The sequence below is a fragment of the Eriocheir sinensis genome, unplaced genomic scaffold (genome assembly GCF_024679095.1).
Source record: "Eriocheir sinensis breed Jianghai 21 unplaced genomic scaffold, ASM2467909v1 Scaffold1409, whole genome shotgun sequence".
Lineage (NCBI taxonomy): Eukaryota > Metazoa > Arthropoda > Malacostraca > Decapoda > Varunidae > Eriocheir > Eriocheir sinensis.
In genome coordinates this window covers 27,501-38,536 of record NW_026110750.1, presented here as the reverse complement: position 1 = coordinate 38,536, position 11,036 = coordinate 27,501, and the positions used below count along the sequence as shown (strand labels likewise).

At 40.6% G+C, this 11,036-nt stretch overlaps 1 protein-coding gene across 1 annotated transcript in view; it reads left to right on the top strand.

Annotated features, from left to right (window-relative positions):
- Positions 1–9,676: 9,676 nt before the first annotated feature.
- LOC126990009 (uncharacterized) overlaps positions 9,677–11,036 on the top strand; it is a 1,850-nt gene continuing 490 nt past the window's right edge. Inside the window, exons 1-2 of the mRNA XM_050848590.1 lie at positions 9,677–9,775; positions 10,988–11,036. The exon at positions 10,988–11,036 is cut by the window's right edge and continues 490 nt beyond it. Of these exons, the coding sequence (XP_050704547.1) occupies positions 9,697–9,775; positions 10,988–11,036 (128 nt within the window). The 5' untranslated portion in view covers positions 9,677–9,696. The remainder of the gene's footprint in view (positions 9,776–10,987) is intronic.

Genomic DNA, 11,036 nt, shown 5'->3' with positions numbered 1-11,036 from the left:
TTAGGTTTAGTTATGTTAGGTTGTTGAGGGAGAGGGGGTTGTGGCAGAAATGGTCATAATGGAACTATTCAGATACAGAATAAAAAGGTATGTTCTGTTTGGAAGGTCAGTGTTTGTGTTATAATGCCAAAAACACCCACTTGATTAGGTTAGGTTAGTTTGTAAGCTAACTGAACCATGAATATGTGATTACTAATCTTGTTACAGCTTCTGCCACTTCAGTCCACGCTCTCTTCTTATCCTCAGGGGTGATACTCTTCCTATAACACCCTCTGAGTATACGTATTTTTTCATGAATTTGATGTAAGAAGACCGTTTCATATGGCGACCAATTAAACTTACTCCTTTTCTGCGCTCGTTCCCCGGCCCGTAGATGTGCTCATTGGGGCAGATGACGTGGTTATGGTGCGGTAATTTCAGCAGAGCAAGTCGTGACGCAGGAGGGGAGATAAGGGTATTGACGAGTGACGGAGTAAAAGCAGCCTTTGAGCTTCTATCTGCCACAAAACTCAATATTTTCTTGTGTTTGCCATTTATAATGTTTTTGTTGTTCATTTATACATGTTTTCTTTATTTTTCTTTTGAAATATTTACTTAATTCATGTCGGATGTTTACGTTTTGCACGGAGGCGTCCTTAGCAACGAGCCCGCCATAAAGAAGAAGAAGAAGATAATAGTAGCCAGGATTTGCTAATACTTACACTCAAAGTTGACGAGGATAGCTTTTACTCTTAATAATTTGAAACTATTAACTTTGATAGTAACTTTAAGAGTAACAGTTGATAGCTCGTGAGGATACGGGCACAGATGAGAGAAAATATGAGGAAGGGAAGGGAAGGGAAGGGAAAGAAAGAGAAGGGAAGGGAAGGGAATGGAATGGAAGGGAAGTTTTGTGAAGGGAAGGGAAGGGAAGGGAAGTCTTGGGAAGGGAAGGGAACGGAAGGGAAGTCTTGGGAAGAGAAGGAAAGGGAAGGGAAGTCTTGGGAAGGGAAGGGAAGGGGAGGAGATGAAAGGGAAGGGGAGGGAAGGGAAGGGAAGGGAAACACTTTATTTCACTATATTCTCTGGGTGTTTATTGTCCTTAAGCGAAATGCATGGAGACAATCACGTGGCGTATAATTATGTGATACAATTGTGTATATAGAGTCTAAGCAATGACGTCACCAGCGGACAGTGCTTGGCCTGGCTCAGCGCGCGCTGTGATTGGTCCATTTCTCGTTTAGGCTGGGCTGTTTCGGACTCGCTTAGGATGCGGCCGGCCGTGGTGTGTTCCGGGCCAGGCAGGACCCCGGGCCGCTTCTGGAGGAGGAGGAGGAGGCTGTGTTACTAGTGTTAATGTTTATTTTTTAATTATTATTATTATTATTATTATTATTATTATTATTATTATTATTATTATTATTATTATTATTATTAGTATTAGTATTAGTATTACTACTACTACTACTACTTCTACTACTACTACTACTACTACTATTATTATTACTATTATTATTATTACTATTATTATTATTAATATTATTGTTGTTGTTACCTCCCCACCAACCTACCAACTTATCATTTAACATGAGCACACCAAGCGCGAGCACACACACACACACACACACACACACACACACACACACACACACACACACACACATACACACACACACACACACTTACTTAGTTCCTCTTCGAGACGCTGTAGTGTGTGGTACATGTCCCCGATCATCACGGTCAAAACTGCCATCATCTCTGCCACCTCCACTAGAATGGGCGGATATGTAGTGGCTTCTGGGGTGGATTGGGGTGTAGTGGGTAGTGGAGTGGGCGGGGGTGGAGAGGCTGGTGGAGTGGGCGGAGTGGCTGGTGTGATGACTGGGAGAGCAGTGCAAGTGGGTCTGTTTTCTGGCACGAGCGCTGACAGGTTAATTCCTTGATTGGGGTAGCCAGGTGATGGTGTGTCGCGTCTCCATCTTGAGGCTTCGTAACCCACTACCTTCACACTCTGTAGCTTGTCAATAGTGACCCAGGAGTAACACACATTATAACTATAACCAAGCTGTACAAGAAACTCCACATAGTCACTGTAGCGATACACACCTATCCACAACTCCCACCAGGCGGCTTTGGTAACGTCGGGGAACACGTCCTTGGGGAACCACGCTGGCAGGCCCACACGTCCTGAGGCGGTGTCCGTGAGAGCCTGCACACCCGTATAAAATATTTAGTGCTCTTTTTGCTGCTACTCTCCGTTTTGTTCTATCTGGTTCAGGTATTGAGAAAAAAGCATAAATGTAGGAGGATGTCTGAGCCAGTTCCGCCATTTTATGCAATTTTCTCTCACCAACGCCCACATACATACCATTGTTTCTAAATTGCCAGAGGGTGTTGGAAGCTGCCGTGGCCCTCACCTACGGACCATTCCATGCTCTTTCTGATGGTACTTTCCGTTTTGTTCCATCTCGTTAAGGTATTGAGAAAAAAAAATGTAGGAGGATGTACGGGTCATTCCCACCATTTGTACGATTCTCTCACAAAACCGCCCAGAGTTATAGCTTTGTTCCTAACTTACCAGAGAGTGTTAGGAGCCTGCCATGGGTTTACCTTATGAAACATTTTATGCTCCTTTTGGGAAAAAAATGTCAGAGGAAGTACGGGTCAGACTGGCCATTTTTCTTAGGGCACTACCAAAGGTTACTGTACATCTTTGTAATTTTTGCCGGGCACTAGTGGAGTGTTAGTAGCATGCCATGATGTCATCGTATAGGCCATTTAATGTTCTTTCTGCCGCTACTTTCGGAATGTCTCTATCTGGTACAGGTATTGAAACAAATGAACAATTGCAGGATGGTGTTTGTGTCAGTTTCACCATTTTTCACAATTTTCATACACCAACCTCTGGAGTTTAAGCTTTGTTCCTATCTTATAAGAGGAGGTTAAGAGCCTGCCATAGTCTTAACTTCTGAATAATTCAATGTTCGTTTTGTTGCTACTTCCGGAACGTTTCTATCGTAGTTGGTTGTTGAAAAAAATTAAACAATACAGGAGAAAGTGCTACTTTCGAAATTGCTCTAAGCTGTACGGAAATACTAAGTAAATGCAAAAATATGAGAGGATATACGTGTCAGGTTGTCCATATTCTTCCATTTTCTTCAGGCAAAACTCTTTAGTTGTAGCATTGTTCCTGGCCTGCCGGAGGGTGTTGATAAAATGACATAATTTTCTCTTGGAGAAAATTCAATAACCTTTCTTCTCTATCTGGTTTAGTTATTGAAAATAAGCCAAAAATGTCGGAGTGTGTCGGCTCCAACATTTTATCGCAATTTCCGCACACCCTCTTGACAGAGGGTGTTGGGAGAATTGTCCTTTGTCTGCTATTTTCGCAGTGCCTCTAATAGTAGTAATAGTAGTAGTAGTAACAGTGGTAGTAGTAGTAGTCTTTTTTTTTTTTGGCAACAAAGGAGACAGCTTAAGGGCACACAAAAAAAGAAACAATAATAATAAAAAAAGCCCGCTACTCGCTGCTCCCAAAAAGAATCCAAAGAGGTAGCCGAAAGTGAGGTCAATTTCGGGAGGAGAAGGAGGAAGAAATACAGATGAAATAAGATTGTTCCAGAGTTTACCAGCGTGAGGGACGAAGGAGTGAAGATGCTGGTTAACTCTTGCATAAGGGGTTTGGACAGTATAGGGATGAGCATGAGTAGAAACTCGCGTGCAGCGGGGCCGCGGGAAGGGGAGATGCATGCAATTAGCAAATTCAGAAGAGCAGTCAGCGTGGAAATATCGATAGAAGATAGAAAGAGAGGCAACATGGCGGCGGAAATTTAGAGGTAGAGGACTATCAGTAAGAGGAGGAGAGCTGAGACGAAGAGCCTTAGACTCCAGTCTGTCCAAGAGAGCAGTGTGAGTGGAGCTCCCCACACGTGAGATGCATACTCCATACGAGGGCGGACAAGGCCCCTGTATATGGATAGCAACTGTGCGGGGCAGAAGAACTGGCGGAGACGATACAGAACGCCCAACCTCGAGGAAGTTGATTTAGTAAGAGAGGAGATGTGAAGTTTCCAGTTAAGATTTTGAGTTAAGGATAGACCGAGGATGTTTAGTGTTGAAGAAGGTGACAGCTGAGTGTTGTCGAAGAATAGGGGATAGGTGTTTGGAAGATTGTGTCGAGTTGATAGGTGGAGAAAGTGGGGTTTTGAGGCATTGAAGGACACAAAGTTCCTTTTACTCCAATTGGAAATAATAGTAAGGTCTGAGGTTAAGCTTTCTGCAAGCTCCAGCCTGGAGTCATGTAATTCCTGTTGAGAGGGTCTCCTGTTGAAAGAAGTTGAATAAAGCAGAGTGGAGGCATCAGTGTATGAGTGGATAGGACACTTTATTGTGGAAAGAAGATCATTGATGAATAAGAGGAAGAGAGTGGGACAGAGCCCTGTGGAACACCACTATTCATCGGTTTAGGGGAAGAACAATGACCGTCTACCACAGCAGATATAGAACGGCCGGAAAGGAAACTGGAGATAAAAGAACAGAAAGAAGGATAGAATCCGAAAAAGGGTAGTTTAGAAAGCAAAGACTTATGAAAGACTCTATCGAAGGCTTTCGATATGTCTAGCGCAACAGAAAGTTTCACCGAAACGGCTGAGAGAGGATGATCAAGAATCAGTTAAGAAGATCGTCAGTAGAACGCCCCTTGCGGAACCCATACTGGCGATCAGATAGAAGGTTAGAAGTGAAAAGGTGCTTTTGAATCTTCCGGTTAAGGATTGATTCAAAAGCTTTGGATAGACAGGAAAGTAAAGCTATAGGGCAGTATCTTAATAATAGGAGGAATATGCCCAGAATCGTCCAGAGTGGAGTTGTTACAGAAAGTCTGAGCGACATGTTCAGCCTTAGAAATAGAAGAGACGGCAGTGCTGCCGTCTGGGTTAAGAGGGAAGAAAGAGGAAGAAGTGAAATTGGAGGAAATATTTTTGGCTAAATGTCAGAAGTCTCAGGAAGAATTAGAGAAAGCAAGGTGTTGACGTTTGCTATGGATAAAGGAGTTTTTGTTAAGTCGGAGAATAGATTTGGCAAGATTCCGGGCGGAAATATAAAAGTCATGGTTAGCGGGAGTTGGAAGACTCTGGTACCTTTTGTGAGCTGCCTCTCTATCTTTGACAGCACGAGAATAAGCTTGATTAAACCAAGGCTTTTTAGCATGGAGAGTAGAGAATCTACGTGGAATGTATGCCTCCATTCCTGAGACAATCACCTCTGTGATGCACTGGGCACACACAGAGGGGTCTCTCTCCTGGAAGCAGTAATCATTTCACGGGAAATCGGAAAAAGTACATCCTCAGGTCGTCCCACAGAGCTGAAGCAAAATGCCAGAGGCATCGCCTCTTCGGTGGGTTCAGAGGGTGTACAGGAGCGATAAGACAGAATACAGAAATAAGGTTGTGATCGGATGAACCCAATGAGAGAACAGTTTGACAGAGTAGGCAGAAGGGCTAGAGAAAAGGAAGAGGTCTAGAATGTTGGGCCTGTCTCCAAGACGTTCGGGAATACGAGTAGGGTGCTGAACCAACTGCTCTAGGTCATTGAGGAGAGCAAAGTTGTAGGCTTGTTTACCAGGCTGATCAGTGAAAGAGGATGAAAGCCAAAGATAGTGGTGGACATTGAAATCTCCTTGGATGGAGTAGTATTAGTAGTAATATTATTATTATTATTATTATTATTATTATTATTATTATTATTATTATTATTATTATTATTATTATTATTATTATTAATAGTAGTAGTAGTACTATTATTATTATTATTATTATTATTATTATTATTATTAGTAGTAGTAGTAGTAGTAGTAGTAGTAGTAGTAGAAGTGGGAAGACCCGAAGCTAATAAAAAAGAGAGGAGGAGGAGAGGGGGGCAGGAGGGAAAAAGATGATGATGATGATGAGGAGGAGGAGGAGGAGGAGGCGAAATAAGAAAAGATACATACATAGGAAGAACAAACACAAGAAGACCTATCGGTCTATGGCGAGGGTGTCTGTTTACTACCGCTACTACTAGTAATCTACGTGTGGTAAGGCAGGACAGAAAAGATGAAGGCTCCTCCCCACCCACCTCTCCCTCCGGCAACGTGCCGGCAGGAAATAGTTAGAAGAGAACACCATGTACCTTTAAGGAAGAAAAGGCCATGGAAAGTTTACAGTAAAGAGAGAAATAAGAGGAAATTACTACCCTTAACTTACACTACTGGTAACCTAAGCTGAGGGGGAAAATGACTTCATTACATAAGAACATAAGAACATAAAAATACAGGGAGACTGGAAGAGGATGAGTGGCCTACACAGGGCAGCCCCAGAATCCCCCCTAATACTCACGATGGGTGAGGTGTAGTTTCAGGGGCACAGGTGGAGGCTTGATCCTCGTTTTACCGGCAGTACTAGGCACGCACCAGTAATCTGTCACCTTACTGCACCCACACCTCACTCCACCTGTCATGCGGACATTAACTGTTGCTTTACTCTATTGTTAACTTACGCTACTTGCAATCTAGGTTGTGGGGGAGAATAATATGAATTTAGGTTGACGTCTTGCTGCAATCTGTCTGAAAACATACGAAGAAGGGTCAGTATAATCTTATGTCCCTGAAGTACTTATCCAAAGAAGACTTAAGGCTATTGATACTCTGTGCGTTAACTACTGACGGTGGGAGTCTATTCCAGTGATCGACGACTCTGTTATTGAAAAAACCTATGCGCACCAATGTGTTACATCGGTTTCCCTTTAACTTCATACCGTTGCTGCGTGTTCTTGTGTTGATGTCTCTCTGGAATAGACTATCTGGGTTAATGTTGTCGAATCCATTAAGGATTTTGAACACTTCAATTAAGTCCCCTCTTATCCTTCGCTTTTTTAGGGAAAACATATCTAAACGTTTTGAACGCTCGTCATATGGCAAGTTTCGGAGCGCTGGAATTTGTTTGGTTGCTCGTCGCTGTATCTTTTCTAGCAAAACTTGATCTTTGATATAGTTAGGTGACCAGAACTGAACGGCGTATTCTAGGTGTGGTCTTACAAATGCTAAATATAATCTCTTCATAAGTTTGGGTGATTTATAATCAAAGTTTCTTGAGATTAATACTAACATCATATTGGATTTTTTACTCGCTGCAGAACATTGATCGCTCATTTTAAGAGTGTTACTGATAATGACATCAAAATCTTTTTCTTGTTTTACTTCGCTAATCTCATGTCCTTGAATCTGATATTTAAAGTTAGGATTTTTTTCACCTATGTGCATTACTTTACATTTATCTACGTTAAAACTCATTTGCCATTTTTCGCTCCAGTCGGCAAGTCTTATTAAGTCTGATTGAATGTTCTCGCAACTTTGACTGTTCATTACCGTACCTCCTAATTTGGTGTCGTCGGCGAATTTGGCTACTTTTGATAGGATATCAGTTGTAAGTCATTCACGTAAATTATGAATATTGTTGGCCCCAGGACCGAACCTTGGGGCACGCCACTGGTGACGGGTTGCCAATCCGATGTTTCACCATTAAGAACTACACGTTGTTCTCTGTCGGTGAGCCAGTCATGAATCCACGCACATAGATGGTCGTTAATACCGTGGGAATGCAGTATTTAAATAAGCCTAACGTGAGGAACTTTATCAAACGCTTTCTAAAAATCTAGGTAAATTACGTCATATGGGCTTCGGGCGTCCCAACATGTATAAACATCGTTGGAAAAGGTTAATAAGTTGGTGGGGAAGACCGATTACTACGAAATCCATGCTGACTATCAGTTATCAATTCATTTGTTTCAAGGAAAGTGATAATTTTATCCCTGATTATTTTTTCGAATAGTTTAATTAGGACAGACGTAAGGCTGATAGGACGATATTTACTGGCTTGTTTTCTGTCTCCTATGTTTTAAAGATCGGGGTAATATTGGCCTTTTTCCACTCAAGAGGCACACTGGCCTGTGCTAATGACTTGTTGAATATTAATGTTATGGGTAATTCTAGCTGTTGGCTACATTCTCTTAACACATGAGGAGATAAATTATCGGGGCCCGGAGATTTATTTGGATCTATTATCTGCAGGTACGCACGCGCTTCGCTGATATCAGTTTCGGTCAATGCAAGCTTATGTTCTTCAGGGCCTTGAAAATTTTTCTTCGGGACTGGAATCGATGTCATGTTCTCTTTTGTAAATGCGCTACTAAAGGTTGAATTTAGGACCGACGCCATGCTTTTAGCACTATTCGTGTTGCCACTTGACCTGGTAGCTGCGGGGATTATGTTTCTTAAAGGCCCCTCTAAGCGAGAAAAATGAGAAAAAACCATCACTTACGCAAACCATTTCATAATATATATATATATATATATATATATATATATATATATATATATATATATATATATATATATATATATATATATATATATATATATATATATATATATATATATATACGCATTTGTGATCAGTTTATGCATCATCTATTTTTTTTTTTTTTTTTATCATGGCAAAAATGTGGCCCGTCGCTGGTACACGGTAAAGCCACAAATTTGTCCCATCGCTGCTACCAGGTTAATGGTAGTGGGCCGATATTATTTTTAACAGTTTTTTTGTTTCTTATGTAACTGGAAAATAACCTGGGAGGCGAGCACAAAGGAACACAAAGGAAGAACAAACAACAACAGAACTGCTGTTCCTGACGAGGCTGTTTGTGACAAGCTACACTAACTATCTAATCAAAGGTGGAAGATGAAGAACAGCAAAGGCGAAGGCTTCTCCCCACCCCCCCATCCCTCCAGCCAAAGCTGGCAGGAAAGGAAAAAGAACCATGCAGCATGGAAAAACTGCATGGAATTTATGTAGGAAAGAGGAAAGAACTACCATTACTGGTACCACCAATCGGGCGATAAAAACGGACAAGGACACCAGTATTCGAAAGAATTTAACGTTATTATGACAATGAATAATATCTAAGTTGTTGGTTGGATTCAAAATACTTGTGTAATCTATTCTTGAAGGCCGTAACTGTTGTACTTTCAACATCACAGGGTAGAGATTTCCAAACATTAACAACTCGATTGAAGAAGTATTTAGCTTCGTGCGACGAGAATCTTTTACCACTTATCTTCAAGTTGTGATTTCTTCTTGTCCTATTTGATCGATCAATTGTAAAGTAATCTTCCGCATTAATATCATTGAATCCTTTAAACATTTTAAACACTTCTATTAGATCGCCTCGCATTCTTCGTTTTGACAGGCTGAATAAATTTACTTCTTTAAACCTTTGTTCATATGATAAATTTATCAACCTAGGAATCAGCTTTGTTACTCTTCGTTGAACCCGTTCCAACTTTTCTGTCTTTTCTGTAATAGGGAGACCAAAGCTGTACATAGTACTCTAGACGGGGTCGAACCACGAATTATACAGTTTCAATATTACTTTTTCCGATTTATTATTAAAGACTCGTCCGATGAAGCCAACCAATTTGTGCAGTTTTAACTACCTCTGAACAATGCTGACCGGGCTTTAAATCGCTTGATATTATCCCATTCAGCTCCAAACTAAGTAAAAATGTCCCAGTTTCGGGACAAAACTAAAAAAATCACAGAAAAAAAATTTATTATACTTTTCCAATTAATACCAAGGCACGTTTTCTTCAATCCCTCTAGCTCATTTTCTGTTAGAAAACGCGGCATGTTTACAAGCAGAAGAGCGGCGCCACTCAAGGGAACTGCATGTGGTGCTTGTCTTCTCCGCTCTCTGAAGGATATGGGTAAGTAATCCTTATTTACAGCCGTTTGCTTTAGGATTTTTAGCTTTTAATGGTTTGTAGGAGACACAGGAGAGTTGTTCATGTGCCTGAAGTCCGAAAACCCGAAAATCATTCCATTTTAAGCAGTTCAGGGGGGTGCGTTTGAGCTTGTTCCAATTTTGGGGCATCGGTGCTACAGTAGATCACACATTTCTTTTAAGGAAGCATTAAAGACTCTGTAAGGTGATTAATGTCACTGAAGCTTACAGAGGTATTTGGAGCTACTACAGAATATCATACTGGAGAATTCACATCAAAAGTTAATAAGATTGTACTCGTTTTAATGAGTTTAAAGGGAGTGTTTTATGGGTGCACTTCAGCTTGGAAAGTCAGAGACATGTAGACATTTAATTTTGGGATTTGTTTTTGACGCAGGACAGTTGTTCATGTGCCTGATGTCTTAAAATCCGATAATCATGCATTTTTAATAATTCTGTAGTGGATGGGTGCTGTAGATCTGGTTCTAAATTTGGGACATTGGTGTGCCTGCTGTTGAGTTGTTCCAAATTTGGGGCATCGGTGTTACAGAAGTTCACTGATTTCTTTTGAATTAATGACTTTGTAAAGTGCTTAAGGTTATGGAAGCTTACAGAGGTATTTGGAACTTCTTCAGAATAATGTGGAAGATTTCCTATTGAAAGTTGATGCAATTGTACACGTCCTAATCAATTTAAAGGGACTGTTGTGTGAGTTTACTGCAGCATGGGATTTAAAAAACATGAAGACATTTAATTAATGTAATAGGCTTTTAAAAAGCAAAGCAGATGTGAAAGAATTGAAAGTTGAGTTTCTGTAGCCTTTTATGGTTGAGTGTAATTGAGATTAAGGTATCCCAGTTGGTTTTACAGTAATAAAAGTAAATTACAAGTATTTAATTAAATCAAGCCAATGCATTTAAAAATGGTGTCAGGAATTAAATGTCAAATTACCTTAGCATTTCACATTGTTATATCAAACACATAATAAACTCCACCACAGTTATGATTAGTGAAAAATTTATGTTGTATAAATTACAAGCTTTTTCTATTGTAGCATTACTGTTCAACATTACTGAGGGAAAATAGAGGCTTTTGCACAGAGTTTGTGCATTCAGATCATAATTGACAGTGACTGGGAACATTTCTTGAGATGCATCTTATGTGAACATTCCTTGATCTTTTTTTCCTTTTACAGATACGGAGGAGATACTACGCCTGCTTGAGGCCTCTGAGGAGGAGGAGGA